General features: G+C 54.0%; 1 protein-coding gene across 24 annotated transcripts in view; it reads right to left on the bottom strand.

Moving 5' to 3' along the window:
* The window catches only part of NFASC (neurofascin), an 81,573-nt gene that overhangs the window by 37,165 nt on the left and 17,950 nt on the right, over positions 1-26,458 (bottom strand). For 10 of the 24 annotated variants that reach the window (XM_035346914.1, XM_035346917.1, XM_035346922.1 and 7 more), the window contains exons 2-10: positions 11,586-11,762; positions 9,472-9,489; positions 9,029-9,134; positions 8,661-8,857; positions 8,200-8,322; positions 7,822-7,992; positions 5,560-5,610; positions 852-963; positions 42-226 (exon numbers count right to left, since the gene is read on the bottom strand). In XM_035346914.1, coding sequence (XP_035202805.1) covers positions 42-226; positions 852-963; positions 5,560-5,610; positions 7,822-7,992; positions 8,200-8,322; positions 8,661-8,857; positions 9,029-9,134; positions 9,472-9,489; positions 11,586-11,679 — 1,057 coding nt within the window. In that variant the 5' untranslated portion in view covers positions 11,680-11,762. The remainder of the gene's footprint in view (positions 1-41; positions 227-851; positions 964-5,559; positions 5,611-7,821; positions 7,993-8,199; positions 8,323-8,660; positions 8,858-9,028; positions 9,135-9,471; positions 9,490-11,585; positions 11,763-26,458) is intronic. The other 14 variants (XM_035346920.1, XM_035346938.1, XM_035346924.1 and 11 more) reach the window with 3 other exon arrangements.

Raw genomic sequence — 26,458 nt, 5'->3', positions numbered from 1 at the left:
GCCGTGGAAGTGAAGAAGATGGCAAGGTAAAGGCGACGTACCCTTCACTCTCACCGAGATCGTGTGGCGGATGCTGCCCATCTTGTTGGAGGCCAAGCAGAAATACTCCCCGGAGTCTTCCTCCGAGACGTTGGAGATCCGAAGAGCCTTGTTGAAGTTCTCCAGCTTGGTCTTGCCTGCGGGGAGCTCACCTCCTTTCTTGTACCACATGATGTCTGGTGCTGGTCTAAGGAGAGGGAAGGAGATAAATGCACTTGCAAGATGAGAAAAGCCTTCCTAAGAAAGCAGGAGATGATCCTGCATGTGGGACCTCTCGAGCCCAGGGAGGAGGACTGCTGGGCCACCCTCTTTTCTACTGCAGCCCCTAAAACTGGACCTGAGCTGGTCTGGAGCGGGGTTCATGTCCCACCTCGTGCCTGGGGACGCTGGAAGGTGCGCAGCAGCATGGTGCAGCACACCACGGGAGTGCTGCCAAAGTCCCACCCTGTGCCCAGGACACTCGTGCAGGCCCATGGACCCCCAGCGTCCTCACCTGCAGTTATACAGCGTGGTAAGGAGCACCTAAGAGATCTACAAATAGCTGTCAGGACAAATCAGTGGGAAACTATCCTTGCACAGCGAGTATCCAGAGATACTTCCTTTTCCGAGCCGTGCTGCAAAACTCAGCTCTGTCCCCTCGCATGCTGTTATGCCTCCTGTAGGTTATAGGTGCGTTGCTAACAGCAGGTAACAGAAACGGAAGGGAACGCTCCCTTCTCGTGGCCAAAGGTGTTTCCAGTGGTGATTTAGCATTTGATCTGTAAGAGCACTGGGGCTGCTGGCACCCACCCACTCCCGTGCCCGGTACGTACACTCCTGAAGCGATGCACTCCAGCAGGAGGTCCACCCCCCTGAGCACCATCTGGCTGCTCGAGGTCCCATATGGGTACATGAAGCTGGGCGTCGTTTCCGTAACCCCTCGGGCTGAAATCAGAAGGAAAGAAAAGAGAAAAAAAAAAAAAAACACGGTGCTTTTAAATTCTCCTTCTCTGCAGCAATAGGGAGGGCTCAGACAGGGCCAGCGACGCACGGCGCTTTTTTGGGGAAGCTGGCAAGTTCCTGGCCAAGCCTGGCACACAGACCTCACCCCAAAACATACCTGGAAACTAGAGAAGAGCTTAAAGTCATTTCTAAAGGAAAAAGACTGGGTGTAGAGGATGCTGGGCAGACAGAGAGGTGAAAGAAGGAAGAGAGGATGGGCAGGGGGAGCGGGGATGGTGCACCGGGAGAGCCCGGTCCCCGAGGGGCAGCACCCATCCTGCCCGCCCCTGCCTCCAGCACAGAGACGTGGGCTGGAGTTGGCTGAGAGGTGGAAATGCCGATGGACAGAACAGTCAGTGGAGGACAGCAATGAGAAATGGGCACGAGAAGGGTGTATCGGAGCCGCTTTGCCACGGAGATGTCCCCGACACGGCACATCCCAGCAGTGCCGGGGGCTCTGGCAGCACCCGCAGGTTCCCACTGGTACTGGGAGCTGCTGGGTGGAAGGACCGAGCCGTCTGGAAATGGAGCTGGAGGATGGCAGAAGACCAGGAGGACAAATTTGAGGACTGGACAGGAAAGTTTAACAGGAGACAACCAGGGGAGAGACAAGACAACTCCCTACAGATACACACAGTGGGGGGTCTCTTTGTGAGAGAGAGAAGAACATATTAATGGAATAAATCCCATTAATAATTGGAATTATTAAACTACATCTTGATCAGTGAGGGCAACACAGGATGAGATGGGTTTGAAAGCAGCAGTAGCAGAGACAGAAGTTATGAGATTAGGAAATGGGGCAGGACAGGCAGGTTTGGCATGGGACCACTGCAAATAGTGAAGCAATTCAGGGGGAAAGCCCACCCTGGGGTAGGGGCAGGCTCTTGGGGTGCAGACCTAGCCCTTTTCTGCTGGCTCCAAAAGCTTCATTAGCCAAACGAGCCGGTGGCAGCCTAGCTGCTCCCTCACCCACACCGGGAAGCCCCCAGCTATTTGGGAAGTCTCTGCCTGGGCTCTGGTACAGGGAAAGGGCTGGGAAGAAAAGGGGGAGAGAGGGCAGAGGAGGTTTATGGAGTTCAGTCGGGAGAAGTTTGTGGCCAGGCCCCTCGAAGGAAATGGAAGAAACAAACCAAGTGGGAATCAAACCATGCCTTTGAAATGGCTCCGCACCCACCGGGGCATGGCCACACTCACGCATCACGTCGCTCCCACACACTGACAGTTAGTGGCTGGGATGGGCTCATCAGAGGGTTAATTAATTATTTGGTTACTGGATTACCAGGACAGGCACATCTCGAAGGGACAGGGTGCCGGGCAGGCGTGCTGCTCTGTGCTCGCCTGCTTCTGGAGGTGCTCATTGCCCGGCTAAGAGCCTCTCATCCCCACCAGAGCCCTGCAGAGCAGTGGCAGAGGCAGGGGCAAGATTTCTAATCAGCATTTATCAACAGCTCTGACCAGACCCGTGAACTTCTCTCTTCTATGTGATCAGAAGAGGGGATGTACCATTTTATAAGTCAATATTGGCTTTTATTCGCCAGCAATCTGCAGCCTGGTTGGACAGGCTGGGTGCCTCACTGCGATGAACCCGTTTGCTCGGGGGGCCAGGGCATAACTGGAAGAGATAAGCAGCAGTGCAAGCCAAATTTTACGAGCCATATATTAATGATGAACATTAAATATAAGGGAGATAAATTAGTATGCTATCCACTTGTTTAATAAACCTAACAACGACACTGCGTAGCTGAGAAGCTTTTGCCTTAGCAGAGCACTACAGATAAAGGTTTTGCTATTTCTAATAGGGCATGGCCAGAAATTATCTCGGGCAGAGGTACGAGCTCTGAGCTCCTGGCAGCTACAGCTGGAAGCTGTCAGACAAAAAGCAACGTCTCACTCCTCTGCTTGGATGGAACAGAAGAATAAATCCCACAGCTGTTTATTTGTGCTCAAAAATAAGGCTCTGCTTCCAATAGATTGCTGCTGTTGCCCCCACCTCTATGAAATTGGACCCATTCAGCTGCAAATAAAACATCTCAAAACCAGCCGCTTCTCGCCGCGGAGGAGCCAAGTGCCCCCTCCCCAAAGTCCCGACCTGACAGCACTTAAAAATTGCACATCGACTTGCAGATCGTTCCCACTTAAAGGCGATAACAGGAACATGCGCACCCGGACACATCCCATCTGCTCGCCTCCTGCACAGCCAGCCAGCTTGCAAACATCCCACAGGTTTGCCAAAAAGAAGAACAAAAGACTTTCACTTCCATTATTTAAAAAGGTGATGAACTCCTGCTAATAAAATTCTCAATCCTTGGAGATCCTTTTTTTCTTTCAGAGCTGCAGTTTGCCGGGGTAATTCCTCTTTGCAGGGGGGAATCGACTGCTCCCACTCTGAGCTGTGGGGTAAGGGGGCTCAGCCACATACCCACCACCAGCCTGGTCCCATGGGTGCTGTCCTGGACATCACCCACCCCCTGCACTTGCCCACCCATGTCCCCGAGGGGCATGACAGCTCCGGGGCAGGCTCCAGGGGAGGGGACGGTGCCTCCCAGCTTGGCTGCATCCCGCTCTGCAAAGGCTTCAGCTACCCCAAAACCTCCCAGATTCCTAAATACCAGGTTTCTGTCCCACACTGCCCTTCCCCCTAAGGCTCCTTGCCACGCTACGGTGGGTTTCAGCACCCAGAGACATCGTTGTGGGCAGAAACATGGGGTTATCAACGAGAAAAAGGGCCGAGGATCAGGGCTTTTTCTCCGGTTCATGAATTATTAAGACGTTTCTGGTTTGCAGCTCACTTTTGCACAGGTCGTTGAGAGGGCTTGGGTTGGGGGTTTGAATCCACCAGACCCATAAAACGTTCCAGGGGACATTAAGTGCAAACAGCCCATCCAGCGCCAGGAGCAGGCAGTTTATTCTAGGCAGCTACAAAGAGAAATCAGTAGAAATCTATGAGCCTGTGCAGATAAGGTCTCCATTTCGTACCTGGCCACCTGACTGCTACCTTCCCTTCTCCCCATGCACACAGGTGTAGTGGGAGACTGAGGGACCCCGACCAGCACAGGACTCTCCCCTGAGCCCACGAGGGCTGCAGACACGGAGTCGTGAGTTCCCTTCGAAGCACAAACACCGCCCGCGCTGCTCCTGTCGCTCGGGGAGGCACAAGCTGTATTTACGGCCCTCGCCGCCGTGCGCCTTACCAGGGAGACGTCTCCTCCCACGGGCCTCTATTAAACATGATTCAATTTGTGCTCTTCCCATTGAAGCTGGTTTTGCCTGCAAACCCCTTTCACAGCCGTTTCTGCAAATGCTTTCGGACCGTGCCCAGCCTGTCCCCAGGTCCTCAGGTCCTCATCACGCTCAGGCCCCTCTAATAAGCCTCCCATCCAGATCAAGGCCCCATCTCCAGCCAGAAATGTTTTCCCTTTGCTCTCTCTCAGCCATCTCTGCCTCTCAGAGGAGTAGTTGCGGGGGGAGAGAGATCCCCCGTGGCTGTGTCACTTGGCAACATGCGCAGGAGAACCTCGGGTCTGGCTCAGGGTCAGATCCCCCTTGCCCCAACCTTTGGTAGGCAACAAGATCCCGGTGCCTGTTCCCAAACCAAGCATGTGCTTCTAGCAAAGACAAAAGCCAGGAGGCAAATCGCTGCTCAGCACCACTTGAGCTCGTATTTATGCTCCCACGGCACCGAAGCCCACCCCAGCCCGGCTCTCCTGCCTGGCCCAGAGCAGGGGCACGAAGAAACCTGGGGCTCTGGGGGGCAAAACACGGGGCAGAGGATGAGACGTGGGCACACCAGGATCCCCAGCACTCCCTGCTGACCGCTGCGCTCCCAGTATCGTGAGCAAGCAGCCCCTTCTCCCCATTCTGCTTCCCCGAGCAGTGAAACCAGCCCAGGATGTTTGCCCACCTCGCCTGGGTTGTCCCATCGCTTCCCATCTATTTTCAGGGACAGGATCGTGCCCCAGGGAGCCGCACAAATGCAGTCTCCAAAGGGAACCTCCCAGCTCAACATGTGTAACCACACCACAAAGACACAAAGCGCTGAGGAAACCATCCACTGCTTTTTTTAACTGTCAGCCAGTGCCCATGTTCGGCTCCAAGTGCAATAGATGCTCGTTCTGAGCACAGTGAAAATAGGGATCGTGGGTCTTATCTTTAATTCAGGAGCCTTTCCTGAGGACAAGGCGCTGGACTCGCTCACCCCCGGACATTTCCACTTGTGCCAGATCCTATTAACCCAAATACCTCCCGAGCTGAGCTCTGCGTATCCAGTTAATTAGCTTAAACCTCGATCATTTCAAGGCGTCAAAACTTGGAGGGGATTTGGTCACCGTTGGGTTGTTCGGCTCGCTTCCTCGCATTGGTTTTGGCAAAGTTTGGGTGACAGATGACAGAAGGGACCACACGCATCCAGCGGGGGCGCGCACACGGGAGGCACGGGGATGCTGCTTGCAGCCAGCCCAACGCTCGGTTAGCACGGGGTGAGTCAGGTTAGGCACAGGGGGGTTAACACGGGAGGGGCTCCAGAAGCCAGTGTAGACTCACCACTGTACATGTCAGTGTGATTTCGTAAGGACGTTTCGTTATGGGGTTTCTCTGCAATAAACAAAAGAGCGTGAGCATACCGAGTGGCACGGAGCGCGCAGCGGTGCGCAGGGGCACGGGGCAAGGTGACACGGGGACCAGAGCCACGGCCCCGGGGACAGGGCAGGCAGCAGAAGCGATAGAGAGGCACTCGGAGCACGGCTGCCTTAGGAGACAAACAGCAACATAACACGACAACACAGGAGAGGAAAAGGAGATTGTTTTCCTCCTAAGAAACGGAGAGACAGTTAAATACACGAAAAACACCACCTAATCGTTTCACAAACATTTCCTCAAAGTGTTTTTCTCTGGGTATAATGGCATCTGTATCTTCGAAAAAAAAATTCAGTTCAATTTTGAGAAGAAAATGATTTTTCTCTCAGGGAGGTAAGAGCATTCCTGCTACTTCATTCCAGCATAGAGCAGGCTGGACACAGCTAAGCAGCAGCGTAATGGTGCAGAAAGGCACAGAGAACAAGAACAAATAAAAAAATAACAACAATTAGGCTTTAAAAACATAATCTACTACAAAATCCCTTTTAATTACCAGACAATTAAAGTAGATTGTGTTCCATGCGAAACCATCAGCCCCTCAATAGCACGCTGCTCCCATTTACTGCCAGCCACTGACAGCCCTCCTGACCCACGGACTCCTGCATGGGGGGGTAAAGGAGCCCGGCAGCTGCCCGAGCTCTGAGCCACCAGAAAAATGCTCCACAGGAAAATTGGCACGGGCATGTTGCTCACCCCAGTCCTTGCATTTTTCTCTCCTTGCATCAAGAAGATGCATAGCAAGCGCATGTGATCATTTTCCAGCAGCCTGTGACTTTTCTAAGAGAGCTGATGCTCATGGCTTAAAGCAGAGGTCACCAAACATCTTGAGACAAACTCATCTCCTCTGGATGCTGTGCATATAGAGATTTTTTAAATCATAGCAGACCAAAAATTGGAGCCTTGGTTCTTTAACTTGCAAGGGTTTCTTGGGGGGGGGGAGGGAGGAGGGGTTGGGGGTCTGATGTGGCATCTGCATCTGATAACGCAACAGAAATTTCCAAAGGAAAGCTTCCTGGGAGCAGATGCTGTGGAGGCATCAGGGCGTAGCTGCTTGTATCTGCCTGCACAGAAATCCCCCAGCATTTCTCCGTTTTATTTTTCTTTGCCAGAATTTCTGCAGCTCCTGCTAACTCAGGACTCGGTCCTTCAGCAGGAGGTAAATGTTGGCATTATTTTGCCAGCTCTGCTAACGGACAAGTAATATTCAGAGTGAATTACATGCGCACACTCCTCACCACCAGCAAAGTGCCTGCTTACAGCGTTTATATTGCCAGCTCTCACACCACTCGCAGCCGGGATTGTACTGGTGCTGTGCATGTGATGGAAGCACCATTGCAAGAGCTTCGTGCCCTGCAGTGCTCAGCTGGCGGCCCCCTGCCCATGTTCCCACCAGCTGGGTGGTGGAAAGTGCCCTGGCATCGGAAACTGGCCTCCCCCTGAGCAGCCTTCCTGCTGCAGGGGAGGCTACCAGGGGGATCTGCCCATGGAAGGGTGAGGTGGAGCAGTGCTCCTGCTCCTCCTGCCCCCCAGGGATGCTCCTCACCGAGGATGGCTGGCCATCCTGAGCATGTCCCAGGCATCGCCTGCCATCCTGAGCACATGCCGTGTGTACCCACTCAGGCCCAAAGGCTCCAGCCCTGCTGTTGCCATGTCCCAGAGCTGAGCATCAGCTCCTGGCCATCCACTAAGTCCCAAGCCATGTGAGGGGCTTGTTGGTCAGGCAACGGACACACACTCGGTCCCCCTGTACAGCACCAACATGGCTGGGGGTTCCCCATAAATCTAAACCTGGTGCAAACAAAGGCTACGGTTTGTGTTTCAAACTTGGGAAAGATCCCTTGGCATTGTACTTCTCCCTAAGGATGGGAGAATGTCCCATCTGCCTTGCAGTGCTTTCCAGTTCATCCCAGTCGCACGGACGCTGTGGTACCTGCACCGGGCATCTCCCTGGGGTACTGGGAGGAAACCAGCTCCCCCTCATCGCGGGGCAGCAGCCCGGGTCCTACCAGTCCTCATCCCAACTTCTACCATCCTGAACAAAGGGAAGGACACCTTTCTTCTGCCTGATAGGTCTCAGGGATGTCAAGGGCTGAAACGGTGTCTGAAAGGAGAACCCTTCCCGAGGGAGGCTGGGGGACACCCACCCCCAGCGATCACCGTGACACTTACTGGTTTTCACCTTGAGGGTGTAGGGGTTTTTCTGCTGGATGGTGTGGGTGAAGTGGAAGCGGGCGTTGCAGCTGTAGTCGGTCTGGGCGTCCTGCAGCATGACGTTGGAGAAGTAGAGGTCGCCGTTCTGGCCCTGGGAGACGCGCTTATCCTGGTGGATGGGCTCCATGGCTGGGGGGATTTGGACAAGTCAGAGCCTCCTGCAGGTGGGTGACCCCATGAAGGCGAAAAGCAAACCCCCGACCCAAGCCACGTATGGGTGCCACCCTGCTCTGAGCCAGCAATAACGACTCTAACATAATTAAGGTAAATAAACCCTGCAGGTGAGTGATGGAGGGGAGCAGGGGCTCGGGCTGGGCAGGGGCTTCCCCAACTCACAGCTGCTCATCCAGAAGATGACGGGAGAGGGCAGGCCGGGCGGCGGGTTGCACTGCAGGCTCAGCGGAGCACCTTCATCGACCTCGATCACATCCACCTTCTCCTTGGGCCACAGGGGAGACTCTGCCACGGGAAACACAGACACCAGTGAGGAGGGCATGGCAGCCGCCTTGCAGATCCCTTCCCTCCTCCATCCCGCTGGGCCTGGCCTGGTTTCAATGGAACGGCCTCGATGCAAACTTCATTTCTGTGCCTGCAAGCTTCCCTTAAACCCATAATGAGCATTTGCTGTTGAGCTACAGCCCTAATCCCTTGGGTTTTATCTCTGCCCTGTGGCTGGATGCATCCCAGTGCAGGTAAAAATGCAACAGGCTGAGATGTTTGAGCACCAGGTGCTGTCCATGTATCTCCTACAAAGCAGCCCTTGCTTTCCTTGGCCCCCCCTCGTGCCCCCTACTCACTGGACACCTGGAGGTGGATTTTGCTGGAGAGCGCGGTGCCGTAGTCGTTGCGGGCGAAGCACTGGTACTCGCCCTCATAGTCCTCCGGCCGCCCCCCGCTGTGGAAGTCAATGACCAACGTCCCCGACCGCCGCCTCATGGACACCTTGGGGTCCTTGGCCACGTTGAAGAACTTCCCGTTCCGCGTCCAGGAAAAGCTGGGAGGAGAGGGGAGAGGTTGGTACATGGCTGCTGAGAGCTTTACCTGTTCCAACTGGTGTCAGTGGCACAGCTCTGCTGGCTTTGTGGACGACCTGCCCTGCCTGGAACCTCAGCTGCTCCAGGGCCAGTGCTAACAAACTGCAGGGCCCCAGCACAGAGGCACTTACGTGGGAACGGGGTTCCCTTTGGCTTCACATTCAATGAAGATGTTGTCCCGCGGGTCCACGATGTAGTCCTTCACGGACTGCTTGGTGATCGTGGGGGGCTGAGGCACTGCAAAGCAAATGACAGCGGTGAGGGAGGTCATGGAGAGAGGGAGAAGCCTCTTCCTGCTGTCCTGCAGCAGATCTGGGCATCTTCCCCAGGCCAGATGTGAAATTTGTGGTGCAGAGCCCTCCAACATCTGAAGAAGCCACCAGGAGCACGTGTGGGGTGCGTGCTACTTGTCACCTCTGCCCTCCTCACTGTCACCAGCCCCGCACAGGAGCAGGCAATGCCCCAGGCACACCCCGCACCAAGCCACAGCCGTCACCAGCCCCGACCCCTCGTGCCGTTCCAGACATGCAGAGGAGAATAAAATGTACAGACAGAAGGCGAGGGCAGCACTTACATTCACTCTGAATATTTGCTGTTATTTCCAAAGTGCAAGCGTAATGAAAAAGAAGAAAAAAGGTTAACTGAGGAACAAACCTGTATAGATGTATTATGCACACACACAAACATAATACTGCTATTGGAGGTTCTGCAAATATTATGCACAATTCACTTCACAGTTCCAGCACGTTCTGATCTACCTGCTTAGTGTTATATGGCAGAAGCTGCTGCCGAGCATCCCATGAGCTGCTAACTGCCTGGGGAGCCTCTGTTTTTTGGCAGGGTTGATCAGAGGGCACAAGGCACCGGGTGGGCTCACCTGGGGAATAGGTGGCCCCATGGTCCAGCGGGTCAGCCGCAGGAGTTGGCAATGTCACCCCCTTCCCGATGGCCAGGCTGACCCCCGTTTCCCCATTTCACCACCCCAAAGCTGATAAACCCTGAGCTGGCTTTATGGGTGATGGTCAAACTTGGAGAAGGTGCCTGTAGAATCCAGCAAAACAGGCACATATGTATATCTGGGACAGCGGCAGGCAAGATTTTATCCTAAGAATAAACCTTGTTAGGGGTGGGGCAGGGGAAAAGCACCTAGGGAAGCTTAAAAAGACAGCAATCTCCATGGAGCTCCACAGAGTCTCTGCAGGTTTTGGGCCGTGTATGTACCAATATCTGCCACTCAAGGGATGGCAGGAAGAGGCTCATTAAGGAGGTGACGGTGCTGGGCAGCTGGGAGGAGGAGGCCAGGGAAATGGTGAGCTGCAGAGCAAGGCTGCCTTGAGCAGTTCTCCACCAGCTGTCAGCATTTCTCTTACTTTTCTAAGGTCACATTGCACACAAATATCAAAATTACTCCATTTCTGATAGGAAGCACAAGAAACAGCAGAAGAGTGCTGTTTGCAAATGCCTTCAGTTTTGGCCAACGGCACTGGCCCCTACTTCCAGGCCGGCTGCCTTCACTTCTGAAACGTTACAGATGTGAACAAGGCCAGGCCTGGAAGGAACCGCCGGGCTGTGTGCACCACATAAATTCCCACTGCTGGGAACAAGAGTGCCGTGCTTCTGTCCCAGTGACCCCAGGACCAGATTTGTTCTTCCACAACCATCTGGAACAGAGCAGAGCAGCAACTTGGACTCAAGTCGTGCACAGACAAGTGATTGCACTGGGATCCCCACCTTACGCATTTAAGTTCCACAACTATCTATTCCCCTCGGCAAACCTGAGCTTTCCTATTCCTTCTCATCATTTATTCCCAAATTTCAGCCAAAAGCCACTGTCTCAAGATTTTCCTTCGCTTTTCACTGCCCAGTGGAGGTACCCCGGGTACAGCCAGCACCCTCGGGGCTCTGCAGGCAGCAACCCACACGGGAGAAATTTCTGCCATCAAGAACAACCCTGGCACTTCAGCAGAAAGCTGGGCTTTTTCTACTAATGCACTGCTCGCTGGAGGATTTCTGTACATTGCGCTGTCAGAATAGATTCCCTGCAGCTACAGCCTGATTATTATTAACTGCCTCTACAGGAGGAAGCTGGGACACAAAGCAATTATGAAACTGGTTTCCAGAAGAGTAGCTGGACTGGAGCCTCTGAGCCATGACTTAGCAGCACACTCTCGGTACAAACCCCCATCCCAGGCACATCCAAACAAGTCATCCATTTTCCGTGTGCTGGCCTGAAGATGCTCATTCAGCAGAAACAGCATCCCATGACCCCTTCCTCCTCGCTCCATATCCCCCAACTCTTGTGCTTCTGAATAAAATATAACTCCTGTTGCATAATTAACCAAAAAGTCCCGACAGAGAGAGAAAAATCCTGGGATGCTCCACTTAAACCAAGGGGCTAAAGGCCTGTTGGGGCCTGGTTTGCTCCCCAGCGTGGCTCTGCTGCTCTGACCCAGTTTGGTGGGCGGCTGCAGGTCCTTTGCTCAGCTGCTGAGACAGACTGACTGCAGCTGGCAGTGACCGAGGAGACTTCCTGCAGGGCACATGTATAAAAGGAAAAATACCCCAAGACAAACAACAGAAAAAAAAAACTCAGGCTGGAGCAGAAAAGCTGCCTGCTCCGTGCACTTCTCAGCTCTGCCTCATCTCCCATTCAAGCAGAAATTATTAGAGGGGGAAAATGTAACTTACAATCCAGAGGGACTTCGATGGCGCTGACGAGGTGGTGGAGGTACAGGGCGAAGGCTATCCCTGCGCAGGTGAGGTGGGGTCTGTGCAAGACCATCTTGGACGTCGAGACAAGGCCACGACCTCAGCTGTGTCCCCCGAGGCCACTGGCACGTGCAGGAGGGCTGCTTGGGTCCTCAGCTGCAAAACACACAGAGCAGAGGTCACCGCGCTTTTACGGCCCCATTTCCTGCCTTCCTCCTTCTGGCAGCTGCGGGGAGAGAGTGCTTGTGATCCAAACGCATTTGTGCAGAGGGATGGGGCTGCTAATGGTGCCAGAAATAGCTCCCAGGCTCTGGTGAGTCAGGTACCAGCCCGTGGTCGCTGTCCTCCCAAGCCCTGCTTTGTGCCGTGGACGAAGTCAGACTTACGGGGCTCACCTCTTTTGGTCCCAGGGACTGAAGGAAAGCTCCCCAGGGCAAGAGAAAAAACCACTGGCCAGTTCCCACAGGAGAAAAGAAAAAGGATGTTTTGCTGTTAAAAAAAATTAATCGTATTTACGCACAAGAAACACCTAGCAAAGAGCAAACCCCAGCTTTTATTCTGGGTTAAAATGACGAGTTGGATTTTGCTGAAGAAAGCAACGCCACACGGACCCAGCACCAATGAGGGCCTGAAACGTGCTCCAGCACGGCTGATGGTGAACAACACGGCCCTGCCGTTCCTCTTCCCGATACAACGCCACGCATTGCAACACTACAGGGATATTTTGGGGCCAAGGAGAGCAGAGCCCAGATGCAGCCTCACTTTGTGAGTGAGCCTGCTGCTTTTCCTCAGTTTTCCAGCTGGGCTGGAGGCAGCGCTAAGGGGCAGGAGGCTGCCCCGGGGTCGGGCGCTGAGATGATGCCTTCACCCTCGCATGTAGCATCCCACAGCTGGCTCAGTGCCTGCAGGTTTGGGGCATGGCAGGACCTCCCCTGACCAAAATAAACCCGTTTTGAGCCACACTCCATCCACTCCTCTCCCTGAGCCCTCATCCTGGCCCCTGTGCTCCAAGGACTCCCCGAAGCAGCCATCCCAACACCTGGGGATGGGCAGCACATCACTTGGGGTCTTCACGCCCATTCATTTTATTTCACTCTTGATAAACCCACGGAGTCACTGCAGATTAAAAGACAGCAGAAAGGAGGATAAATCACCCTATTTGTACGATAACAATCCCCTTAGAAAGGCTAGCGTGGCACAGAGGTTGCCTCGCGGCTGAGTTACAGCCCTGTCCGTAATAGAGCTATAAATGCCGGGCAGGAGACGTGCAGACAGCTCTCTCGGCTAAGGACAGAAATAGTGCCAGGGCAGCGAGCAGTGGAAAATCCCCAGCCTGGCTCCTCGCTGCTCCTCCCCGTCTCCGTGCGCAGCCCTGCGCCGTGTCACCAGGCAGGAGAGCGGTGCTCAGAGGCCATTTGGCAAGCACGAGGAGCCCGTCTTCATGAAATATAAATAACCCGACACGGCCCGGGATGCTGCTGCCCCTTCAGCTGTTCCCGAGCCCCGACCGGTGCAAGAGCAGAGGGGAGGGGGGCCCAGCACGACAGACTAAACCCGGTGAGCGCCGGGCTCTGGGTACCGCGGGGAAAGCTGCTGGGGGAGCCGGCGGGGAGCAGATGTCACGGCAAATAAAGGGCCCTGACACATGGCTCTCGCAGCTCTCCCGAACCCCAGACAGCATCAAACCCGGCGCGAGACAACTTTTAAGGCCACTTTCCCCGTTACCCTTACGGGGGACTGGCAGTGCTGAATTGTTTCTCCGTTCACCCTGGGTTTTGCTCTCCCTAAGGGAGATGCTGTTCCTGCGTCGCGCCCTGTAACCGCAGCGAACGTCTGAAAGCTGTCACATTTGTTGAATTGGAAGGGATGGGGAAGAACCGTGAGCCTCCCTCCTACCCCTCTGCAGGCCAAACACGCAGGCCAGGATTTTTGAAGCATTAAGAGAGCAAGCTGCTCAGCTTCCAAGATTAACCGTTTGGCATTCCTGACCCTGCAGAGACACCTGCATTCCAAGGATGGGTCTGAGGCAGAGCCTCCTCGCCGCCCTGCTCAGATGGGCCCGGGCCATCTGTGTCCCTGCTCCTGGGCTGAAGCCCAAACGAAGTCGCCAGCCCGCTGCATCCCAGTTACACCCAATTACAGACCACAGGTTGCGAAGGGGCCGGGACGGGGAGTGTTGCTTTGATCTTTTTTGCTCATTCAAAGGATTTTCCAATCCAGCTGTTGCAATAAAAATAGTTGAAGGACAAAATAATTATAGGACCGGGCCAGTAATTAAAGTCATGTCCAGGACTTTTGCAGTCCTCAGAGACCAGGTCATGCTGAACAAAGCTTTTCAAATTACTTCTTGAGCTTTCTGTCTAAGGGAAGACATGATTTTGATCTGTAGCCTTCATTATTCGGAGCGGTTCATTTCTCCAGTTACAGCTTAAACTGAGTAATGGATAAGCTGGTTTTGTGCCTTTCCGTTACTATGCAGATGTTTGACTTATAAAGGAAACCAGCCAATACTGCACGCAGAGATTTAGCGAGATGATTTCTAGTGTCCTTGCTCTGCTCGCATAGTGGTGCTTCACAAAATGCTTTAAAACCCACTTCATTCACAGATACAGCACGGGAGGGAAGGTGTGAGGCAGCAGGCATTTACCTCTACAGACTGCTTTGAGACTGTGCATTGGCCAACACAAGGGAAATGTCTGTGATATAAAGCAAAAGGGCCCTGGCACAGAGACTTAGGAGGTATCTCCACACACGTACATGGGGGTGATTTTGCATGAAATGGCAATACAGAAAGGACTGAGCTCCAACACCGATCCTATAGAGGACACAAAGCAGGGATCTGCGCACCCTACTGGTACAAAACCACACATCCTACCCACCATCACTGCACCAGGACTGGGAACACGAGGGCTGTGCATATCAGAAGAGAAATTCACAGTGCTGCAGTTTGAGTGGCCGGGAACAGCAGGGACCCAGCTGCTCAGGACCAAAGGACGTGGGCAGAACAATGTGGGAAGGGCCCGGACGCCTCCGGCGGGGACAGCCTGTACGGCACGAGCGACCGTGTGTCCACGCTGAGCAGCACCGCCGGAGCACCGCTACCCGAAGGAACACGAACAAATAATAAAACCCACAACGAGGCACGCACAAAGCGCATCCCCGCCTTTGGAGCAGCGAGAGCTGGGCTGCCCTTTGTTCCGGGGCAGCTGTGGGTGCGACTCGCCACGCAGCGCGAAAGCTGCTGCCGTGCTTGCGCGTGTAGGTGGGCTGCCGGGGCCGGGCGGTGCTGCCGAACACAGCCCCCATTGTCGGGGGGACCGCCCCAGCACAGCAGGATGGGGCATGAACCAGTGTGCTTCTGGGGATACTGGTGGTGCTGGGAGCATCTGGTGCTGGGAGACATCAGAATGGGAGCCCAGGCTGGAAGTTCGTGGAGTGTGGGGCTCTGGCTCCTGTGCAAAGGGGGAAGGAAGATGAAATCTCTTCTTCCCAGACGTGGTGTTCAGTACTAGCTGCTCCTGGGCCTGTTGCACAGTGCAGAACAGACTTGATTCCTGCCAGAGGAGCTCTGTGAGCTCCTCAGCCTCCTGCCTACTGCTGTCTCTAGGGGTGGCCGCAGCCCCAGGACTGGGTGTGTTGGGTCTGGTGCTGCTCCAAAAGGCCCTGAGCTGGCTGGACCCAAAACCCATCAGAAATCTGGACCTGTGGTGTTCAGCCTGAAATCTCACACAGGTCATTGCAAGACCATCATTCCATCAGACAGCAATTTAGCTTCTTATACACAGCTCTCATCCAGCACTGAGGCCGTAGCCGAGCACCAACAAAAGCCAGGTCCCTGCTCCGCTTCCCTCTAGCACCAGGCAGCCGTGAGACAGACTTGGATGCCTTTTTCCCCAAATACTCCTCCAGAGTCCAGAATATTCTGGCTTGGTGCTTTCCATTTCCCTGATGACCTGCTGCAATGCCGGTTCTCACAGGCTGTTAGACTGGGTTGAGAAATACATCCCCAGTATTGCTCCAGACCTCTTCCCAGAGGAATCAGACTGTGTAAATACATCAGCTTTCTCTGCACAAAAGCATAACTGACCCCAGGACAGGACCTTTAAGCTGGAGACTGCTCCTCTTGGTGAAACCCAACCCAATGTCCCCACCAGCAGGGACAAGCCCCTGGGACGCCCTGAGCAGAGAGGTGCTGATGGCCTCAGCACCCCCCCAGGAGGACACGCTGAGCTCATCCCAGTGGCCGTGCTGGTGAGTTGGATGGTGCTGAAACACTGCCTGGCCCACGTTCCAGGTCATTGCCCTGACGTGTTCGGCTGCAGGTTTCACACTCTCAGGTTTCTCCTGATGCAAAGACAATGCTGGCATATCCATAATTAAAATACAAAACATACCCAAGCACGCCATTGCCCTGTGCGTGTTCGGCTGCCAGCTTCATGCTCTCAAGTGTCTCCTGATGTAAAGACAATGCTCACATACCCATAATTAAAATACAAAACATATCCAAGCACTTTGCTCGTAAGCCACTCAAAATCTGCAATGAAAGGGGGAAAAATCAGCTTTTAAAACACTTTTAGGTCTTTCTCCATCTCTTAAGGGCTCTGCTCCAGCAGCAGCACTATGGATGATTTCCCCAGGGAACAATTTCTCTCTGGACACCAGCACATGCAGCCTCTCCCTTTCACTTGAGGGCTCCAATCCCACTCTGGCCAAAACCTGGCCCTTCAAGGAATTCCCAGGGCCACATCCCCCCTGGCTGCAGCGCACCCGACGCCCAGCACCACTCGAGGAGCCCCAGCCCTGCTTCATCGCTGTCCTTTGCCCTCGTCTGGAGAAGGGCATGGCTCATGGGCTTCCCCTGGGTACAAATAACCCCGGGAAAGGGCTGGAGTAATGAAATGAGGCCTCTCCAAGTGGCCATCGAAACAAATTCCTCCTCCTCGGCCCCATTCCTGCAACTCAACCCCGAACCTGGCTTCTCCCAGGCAGACAGAGCATGGGCATGGTTGGCGGTGGCAGGGGGAGTCTCTGGCTGGAGTCAGATACAATTAAATAATTCCTCAACGAGGGATTGTTTGTAATCAGCTCATTAGGTCCAGCAGGACACTCTCAGTAGCAATTAAGCATTTATCCTTATTTACGGTTGTAAGAGGAGCAGTAAAACTCGAGCAGCTAGTGTTCCCAAGAAGATTCCTACAGCACCATTTAATGCATTGCAGTCGCTTAATTAAAACTGATTGAACAGCGCAGAGCAATGTTTCCACAACGAGAAAACGCTTTTGGTTTCAGATAATGAAAAACATTGATTTAGAGGGAATACACGCATGTGATTCCCTAACGGTGAGTCTTCTCCCCGTCCAAAATCCCTGTAACCACCCGCCCTGTGCTTCAGATCCACGCGCCCTCTGCTCACAGGCAAGGAGGGAAGTCAGGTTCGTCTTGGGGAAGGGGTTCTGGTTTAAGATTATTGACAGTCCGTGCTCACTGCAGCCCCAAAGGAGTCCCCATGCAGATCTTTGCTCCCATCTTCTGAAAAAAAAAAAAAAAAAAAAAAAGGAAAGTGAAAGGTCTTAGTGAAAGACCTGGGGCTGCAGGGATTCAATGCACGAGGCAGGCGTCTCCTGCAGCATCGCCGCCAACCCTCCCTGAACGCTGCAGCCCGAGTGGTTTGGGATAACTCTCCACATCCTTCTCCTGTGACCTTCCTGCCACATCTTTAAGGACCATGTCCACGGGCCGTTTCTTACAACCACCGGCTTCTTGTCTCACTGCTCCGTGAGATTTTTGCCACGTGCTGCATTTTCCTTCCACTCCCTGTAACTCTCCTGCAGCACACGTGGGTGACTTCTCCATCTCATGCCCCGCAGGCAGTATGCATTTTCAAAGAATCGAGCAAACAAACAGGCATTGACGGAAAGCGCAGTGATAGCACCAGGAACGATGACGGCTTCCGAAAGTCACCCACCAGCAAATGCCAGCAGGAGACGCGGCAGCATCCCTCCGGCTCTGCATAGGGCAGGACGTGGGAAGTGGGAACAAACCCGTCAATCCCTTGAACTTTAAAGCCGATGCTGGCGGTAAGGAGATTTGTACTCGGCTCAGTACCTACCAGGCAGCCAGCGCTCACCCCGCCTTCCTCCTGCTGCCCTCCAGAGTCGCACCCAGGCTCCCATTTCAGAAATATTTAGAAATATTTTAAGATTGCAGGAGGAAAGGAATAATTCCCCTTGCTGCTATTCAAAGCTGGGGCTTGCATCTTTGGGGTGAGGACCACGGTTACACTTCCAGGAGGTAATTCACTCCCTGGTAGAGCTGTGTAATGCTGCTGAAAGAGCAGATAACGCCAGGGAGAGGATCTATCACAGTTGTATCTCAGCACTACATAATGTGAATTAATTTATCATCCTGTCCTTCTGGTACCGTAAGGAAATACTGCAGTCCTATTACACAGAGGCACTCTCGTCCAGAGAGGTTAAGTGTTACCCCAAGGTCACACAAGAGCTATGGCGTGAGTAGGAAATGAGCCAAGATCACCAGAGTACTAAGTTTAATCAGAAAATAGCGTTTCACCTTTGCAGAACGGTCACTGAGAGTGGGGAAAAAAGAAAAGTGGAAGCCTGAAACTCTCTGTGGAGGACGACAATGTGGCCTTCAGCAGCCTGCACTGCACTCGTGAGCGCTGTGCAGGGCAGCAGCTGATCCTTTCGCTAGCAAAAGGAGAAAACCAGGTCCTAGGAGTTATCCTGGGCAGGAAGCAAAGGGGCTCCAGAGCACCGTTTCTGCACGGGCTGCATCTTGGGCTGCCAGCCTGCAGGGTGCGATGAGGCACTTCAGGCAGGTGGGGCAGGGTCCAGCTAGGATGAAATAGCAATTATTTTTACTTTGGGGGGTGAGGGGGGTGTATTTACGAGCCCTCCTAATACACTTTACTAGGAAAAATGCATGGGTTGCTTAACTTTGATATTGCTTTGTTTAAGGAGAGGGACAAGGAAGCGAGTTAGCATGAAAAATGTGAAAGGAAAAGGAAAAACCAATACAGGCAGGGAAGTTGCACCAGGAGCAGCTTTAGGGCACATAGCACCCATGACACTGATGCAGGCGGCCCATTTCCATACAGCACAGAGCCTGCTGTCCCTGCTGTCCAGAGGCCGGTCCAGGAGCTCCTCGGTCACCGCTGCTGACCCAAAGCAGGACCCACGGCCACCAAGCCCCAGCCTGGCTGTGGGGTGCTGCCTGGGGGAGTCAACCTGGGGCACCTTGTCCAAAGGGAGCAGCACCCTGCGCAAACCCAGCCCCAACGATGGCCCTGCCAAATCCCCAGCAGCCCGAGGAGAGGCCCAAGAACAGCAGGCACCAATCGCCCCCGCACAACAAAGCTCCTTTCCACGGCCGTCCATCCCACGCTGCACGTCCATCGGGGGGCATGTGGTTAATGCTTGCCCTGCTGTGTCCCCTGGCCACCCATCCGAGGGACCGCAGCATCTGTCCCCTAGTGATTAGCCAACTGCTAATCACGCAGAGCGAGAGCTATAAATAGCAAGTGCTTGGGAAAAGCTGCCTTTCCCCTGCTGGCTCTCCCATGATGCTGCCTGGCTTCCCTCTGCAGGGTTTGGCCCCAAGGAGGAGCACAGGGGCCTGGGGCTTTGCACCAGACACCCAAAGGTGCATTTGGTCACATCGAGATCTTGGGTGGAGAAGGGTCCCGCAGGCTCCGATGAGCTCGGAAAGCTGCCCTGCCCATGTCAAAGGGTATTCCAGAGCCCACAGCATCCCCCAAAGCATAAATAAATGATGACTTGTGTCCCCAAAGCCACATCAGGATGTGCCACAGGAGCTGCCCGTGTGCCCCAGCACGTGGTGTAAGTGATGTGATGCAACTTGTCACAAACACACAGGCCCCGACACCCCAAGAAGGGTTTCCTCTTTACACAGAGGAAAAAGGTTAATGAAGCAAAACGGCCTGATTAGCATCATGTGGATGCCTAGGGGTTAAAAGGCTCCTACACCAGGAAACCACTTCTGTACCTAACAGAATTGGAGAATTGGGGTTTACATCTCACGTTACTGAAGCCCTGGCCACTTGTGATCACTGAAGAGCCTGGGAAGAAGCCATCAGCCCTCCCACCATCCTGCAGTCCCAACCCAGGGACCCCAGTGCCTGGCTGAGTCCCAGGTAGCACAAGCAGAAGGAAAGCAAATCCAGATTTTGGAGGTGAAAGGCAGACGTACCCTCTCCAGGGGTGTCTAAGCTTTCTGGCCCTACACCACAGCAGGATTTGCGTTCAGCCCTGAGGCCCTGCAAGCAGCGGGGCCAGGCTGGGAATGGGGCTTTCGGACCCATTGGTGATGGAGGCTGCAGGATGCGCTCCAAGGGGGTGTTTGTCAAACGCTGCACGTTCCCTGCTGGAAATTACAGTACTCAAGGGTGAGGAAGGACTCGAGCACTAAAGCATTAATTTTAGTCAAGGCATTTCTTGAGTAAGCATTTTATTTATCTCTGTCCTTAAAAAAAAACTTGTAAGTCTATGACTTATTATTAAATTTTCTTAGCGGCTGCTCTTCTGCTACCAAAAATCTGAATTTCCTGGGCAGCTCTGGTGTTACTCCTCCTTTAGAGGCTCCCTCACCCTTCTGGCTTGTCCTATTCCAAGCAGAAAATTTCTGTGCTCTCCTTCCCCTGCTTTTTGATCCTGAGGTGTTCCCTTTTGCTGTCCCCAGAGCATCTCCAGGGCAGTTGCTTGGGCATGATTCAGGAACCAGGGCAATCACAGTTCAGGAAACACGGGATGATTTTGTTCCAAGCCTGCAGGACACAGAGTCCGTCCTCCCCTGGGTCTGGGATAGTCGGCCTGGAAATCACCAGACCCACGAGCAGACCATCCCCCCCACCCCAACCCACCTCCACGCCATCCCCTGCCTCCATCTCCGAGCTCCGTAACCGGATCGCACGCAGGTGTCACCGACAAGACAGGAACACACCTGCCGGTGATTAATCCTGTAAGCGAGCTGTATTTACAGACACCAGCTCTTTCCCCAAGCCCGGCTGAGGGCCCTGGAGCCGTGGTATCTCCTTACAGCCAGCCATGGTGTGCAGGCACCGCGTCCCCCATCCATCGCCCCAGGAGACCTGGCTGTGGCCACGAGCCATCCGTGCGGGGTCTCGGCCCAAATCCCACCACCCATCTCCCCAAAAAAAGCCCGTGTAGGTAACGGAGCTGCTCTGCCCTTCCCAGACACAGTCGTGGAGCACATCTGGTTTCCGCGTTGTGCAAAATGCCTTTGACATTTCATTTCAAACCCCAGGCATTTAAACGGCGGTGACGGAGCAAAGCAGCAGCAAATCTGACATTTCATCCCTGAGCCCTGACACACAGACTTCAGACAGCACGACACGGAACAGTTCAGGGAAATGGGGGGAGGGATGGGGGACCCAGAAAGATAGAGCAATTCTTCACAACCTTACATAAAACTGTAAATACAGTTATCTGGAAGATTACTTGAAGGATCGAGTCTGCTTCTCTCAGTGGCATTGGAATTGCCTTTCGAAATGCTGGGCAACCAGTTTTCCTTGCCCTGTGCACACCGAGATCCTACTTACAGGTGGGGAATCAGGAAGGCAGCCATCAGCTCTCATCTTCCCTCCCTTAACCAGTCCCTCTGCACTGTAATCAAGCTCCCAGCTGTGAAATCCAGCAAAAAAAATACCTTTTATTGGACTGTTCTCTTGGCATAAATTGGGTCTTGTAGTGATTTTCCAAGAAGGTCAAGCCAAATATCACCAGCCCCCGGTGTCAGCCAACCATCCGAGGAAAACCACCTCAGCGCTTCATTCTGGATTTCCCCAGGGCACTTCTAATAAGCCCTGTTGGCCCATCTTTGCCGGAGATGCTCATTTCCTACAAGTTCCTTCACTCCCTTTCCCTCCCGTTCCCCCACACCAAAAATTTTAACCATTTTTGTCCCCGGCCGCAGCAGCTGGCGGTGCAAAGCCGGCGGCCGACGTGTCTCCCACCCTCCCGTACCATCGCCTTGGCCCCATCCCCACCGCCTGCCTGCACACCTGCAATCCTGTGCGACAGACAGCACGGCGCAGCACCGATGCTGTGAAATCAGGCTTTATTTATTACCCCGAGCAGCAGCCTGTGCTCAGAGCTAGCAGGGAAACACCATCCCCTGGTATTCCGCGGCAGCGCCGCGGGGAACTTGCCTTTGCACCTTCCCTAGCACATTTTTACATTACTCCGTCTGAAATTCTCACCCTTTGCAAGGCGGTCATTAATATTGCCAGCACAGCCGCTCCATCTGCCTTCGGAGCCCCCTCCAACATGGCAGTAAGTTAATTGGTAGAAGCATTTGGCTTCCACATAATGAAGTTGGCACAAAAACAGCTTTTAACCTTCAGGACTGAGTACAGGATGCAGATTACTTGTTCCCTGCGCTGGAAAAAAATGAAATAAAAGGGTTGGTTACGCACACTGAGGGACAGGGCTGGCGCTTGCTGGTTATTTTAAGAGGCCAAACGAGCGCAGAGGCAGCGGGGCGCAGCCAGCGCCGTGCTCAGCACCCTTCCTGGGAGCCTCTGCCCAGCCTGTGCAGGGAGCGCTGCCCTCTGGTCCCTGCTGTCACCAGTGGAGGGGTGACACCCGCACCCAGACAGTGCCATTGCTGCCACCTGAGAATGGGAAGCAAAAGCAACTGGTCTGTGCCCCGGGAAGGTGTGGCTGGGCACTCAGACAGTGTAGGTGCCAGCGATAATTGATGGATTAGTAACTGAAATAAAAACCCACGCCACAGCTGCAAGGCTAACCACCGCTTTGAGATCCGTGCAGGCTCACTCTGAGACTGCAAGCAGCATGTAGCCGGGAGGTCGGCTTCAACCAGGGAACGCACGAGCCAAGGAGCCTTATCTTCCTTCTCTGGGCTGCAAAACATTTCCGACGTCCCACGGGCTGGAAGATAGGAAACACATGTCCTACAGACCCTGGCAAACGCGAACCTCTCCCTGACAAGAAGTGTAAGCGGGGGGAAACGTTGGCTGGATAAACAGTGGAATTTAAAGACAAACGGGAAACAAAGGGAAGGATAACCTGAATATTCAGCTCTTCCACTGTCTCAGCTCAGATTCATCCTGCCAAGCTCTGCACCGTGGAGATGAACTGCTGCAAGTGTTCAGTGTGAAATATCGCCCTAAAAGCCATTAAAACACTGCAGCTGACAAGAAACAAGGGCTAATTAGGAGGGATTGGGAATGAAGGGCTAAATCAGCGATTTTCTTGAGCTCTGCAAGCCAGAGCTTGAACCAAAACGTGACACTGGTTTTCTAGTACCTCACCATTCCTCTTTCCCCTCTGGCAGTGCCCAGGGATGGAGAAGCCATGGGGGAGCACCAGCACAGGGCAGCTCGGGGCAGCCTGGAGCCGTGGCTGTGTCCCGGCGCCACCGTCCCCGTGCGTGGCCCTGGTTGGGCTCCAGCTGGCAGCTGCTGCACGCCCTGGCCCCAAACACAGCTTGGGGGGAGCCCGCACTCGGCCAGGGCTTTTCTAAAGCCATTCCCAGGCTCCTTCCTTGACTTCTCGTGGACAGCAGTTCATCTAGAAATGCGGAGCATGTCCCGCGCTGGCTGAAGCAATACGGAAAATAGTAAATGTTTTTCACATGGCTTTGGAAGGAGTCGTGCTCTTTTCTTCCAGAACAAACCCTGCTGAAGTTTTCCAGGTGAGGTTATCCTCACGCTGAAGGAGGCACAAATCCAAAGGAAAGCTGCACACTAAACTTTTGATTTTAAAAGCAGAGCAAATTTGAGTTTCTCGACCGAAAATGCGCACAGAGAACCACGTGGACCTGGATCACCACAAAAGAGGGAAAACCACAAATCACTGGTTCCAAGTTTCCCATTTTTCTGTCCATGCAGCCCGCAGCGTTCCCTGGCCTGCAGCTCCCGAGCCAGCAGCAGAGCGGGTGCACCCATCCAGCCGCCCGTGGGACCCCAAGGCTGGGGCTGGCTTCTCCGTGCCGCCGCCCTCAGCTCCCCTGGGAATTAAGGGCACTGAAGAGCCCAGCCCGTCCAGGCATTTCCCCGCTTTAAGACTTCATTACAAACCTTGATAAGGCAAGCAAATGCTTAAAAGATAGCCACATTAAAAAAATCATCTCTCCCCAGAGATATTTTCACAGCTCATTTATTAAACCCCCTGAAAGAACAGAGGGGGAAAGCCAGCTTCGATTGTTTTCAAGCTGTAACAAGGGATACGAGAGTTCATTTTTGCCTTCTGGTCTTGCTGCAAGTTTCACTCCTAACAAGCCGAACTTCAAGGCAACGCAGTTATCGCATGAGCAGCTTGATTTTAAAACCAGCACGAACAAAGGGAGAGCTAGCCACAAGTCGGATCACTTCTGGGCTGGTCCTGTATTCCCTGGCTGCATCTTCATCTCGTTCAGCCAGTCTGCTGGCTCCAGAGCTACGCTTTAATTTGAGGATGGGATTTTCACGGTCATTTGCAGACAAGCCCGTGCGTGGTACTACGAAGCAGTGAAGCAACACCATCCCCACCAGAAAGCACCAAGGGGCTTCTGTTAATGAGCTTCAGCTCGGTCCCATGCAGGACCAGATGCGATTTTTGCCTGGGTCCATGGGGGCAGCAATGGGGTTTTCCAGGTGCTCTCATCCCACTTGGAGCATTGCTCACCTGGCTGCGGGAGGAGGAGGATTGATCCCGATCCTTGCTCCCTTGGCCAGCACTTCCCAAAGAAGCTCCGTAAATCACCCAGATCTGCCAGAACCGAGCCCGCTGAGGCAGCTCAGCAGAGCCAGATTGTTTTTTTTTCCACTGCTCATAAAACACTCCTTTTTTCTGATCTTACGATTACAAACAGCTGTTTATTTTGCCAGTTAGCTTTTTTAAAAGCATTCTTTCCAACGCATAATGAAAAGTGTCAGGCATTTTCCAGGAATTTTCGGAGCAGAGAAAGTTTGGCACTCGGTTCTTTGAGAATCGCTGAAAGGGGGCAATTAGCTGAAGAACAAGCATCTATTCTGGGTAGCAAGCTCAGGATCCGTCATCTGGCATCCAAACAGGCACCATGTGACAAGTGGATGCCGAGCAGTCGGAGCCTCCCTCCCGCTCAGGCATGCATACAATTCCCATAATGTCTGCCTCCCAGCCTGTGCTCAGAGCTGGGCAAACCTGCAGGCAGCTGTAACCCTTGGTTTCCTTCGCATCTTTTTGTTGAGAAGGCTGCAAAGGAGCCGGCCGAACGCCCCAGCCCACGGCGAGGTGTAGCCGGGTCCCCCTGCCTGGGCAGGAATTGGGGGCTCCAAGGGGCAGTGGGGGGCTCTCACCCACCCCACCCCCAGCATTTTTTTGCAAGATTAGCAATAACTCCGTCCCCTCCACCATGCAGCAGGTGGGACCCAACGCAAAGACTGCCACCACGGTCAGTTCAGGCAGAAAAATGAAGCCAGGGTGGAGGAACCAGGGGCACAAAGCCACTCCCGGGCTGGCAGCGGGGCTGTGCTGCCAGCATCTCCGTGAGCACACAGGCAGCAGCACATCTCGGCGGCATTAAATCAAGGCAGCCACCCCGACTAACACATTTCCACCATCGGAAGCTTCACGCCTGGAGAAACACGAGAGAGGTGCGAGCTCCGATTCTTTAACAAACGAGGATTTCCACGCAGGAGGAACAAGCCCTGCCCAAGCATGCCCAAGGCAGCCCTAAACACCCTCGGGGCTGCAGCACTCCATCATGCAGCAGGATCGGAGCGGGACGGTTTGGGGCAGGGGGGTCGGGGTCACCACCAGCCCCCCCCAGCAGCGCTCTGAACCCCCCCAGCTGCTCAGCAGCACCCCAGGGGAGCGCAGCACTTGTGTGTGCCCATGGCAACCCGCGCTCATGCGCACAGCCGCCTGCGGGAGCAAAAAAGGGGGGGAATTTGGTCCCCACCTCAAAAAATTATTCATGAGAAGTTACAGAGAGCTACAGCAGCCCCTCCCAGGGTCCTTCCCCCCAGCCCTGCTGGGGAGCAGCTGGGCAGAAGACCTTCCTCTCTGCTCCCCTTGGCAAAAAGCTGTTAATTTAGAATTTAAAAAGGGATCTGAGCCTTTTCTTGGGATGTCGGTTCTCAAGTGCAAGTTTGCACCTCTTCCCCCCTTCCCTCTGGAGCAGGCAGAGGGTTTGCTTCGAGCCAGCCGCGTTCAGGTCCCACTGAGCCTCCTGGGAACCCATCACAATCCCCACAGCCACATTTCAGCCATTTTATGCTAATTATCTTCTACACACTTTCATGCAAATTCTTCCTACAGCAAGAGATACATGGGAATGTATTTGCCACCCTCCAAGTCGCAGCGGTGCAAGCATCCCCCCCCCCCAGTCTCTGTTCACGCCTGCTCCCCTCACATTAGAGCTGCCGGGTGCTGCTGGGGCCTGGGGGGGGGTCACTGTGTGTTCTGCCCTTCTCGCCTGTTCCTCGCCAGCTGGCCACTAGATAGCCCACGGTGGCTAGTGGCTCCTGCCTCTCCATTGCCAGGGCTCAGCATCAGCCTGGGGTTAAAATTCGGAGCTGCCTTTCGGCGCTGGGGATTTGCGGTCGTGGCGTGGAAGGAAAGATGCCAGGGCAAGGGGAGAGGGAACCCAAGATGCAGCCAAATTGAGCTTAGCCAGAGGCTTTCGGAGGGCTGATGGAGCCTGAACGTCCCTCTGCAAGGAGGGGTTGGGCACAGCCAAGCAGACAAAGCCTGCCATTACAAGGAAGGAAAAGGCCCAGCACAGTTAGTGGGGAGGACACTAATCACCTCCCCGAGGAGTTCCCTCCTGACTCACGCCCGGAGGCTTCATTGCCTCCTACCATCGCC

The sequence above is a fragment of the Oxyura jamaicensis genome, chromosome 26 (genome assembly GCF_011077185.1).
Source record: "Oxyura jamaicensis isolate SHBP4307 breed ruddy duck chromosome 26, BPBGC_Ojam_1.0, whole genome shotgun sequence".
NCBI classification, from domain to species: domain Eukaryota; kingdom Metazoa; phylum Chordata; class Aves; order Anseriformes; family Anatidae; genus Oxyura; species Oxyura jamaicensis.
This window is presented reverse-complemented; position numbering and strand designations above follow the sequence as displayed.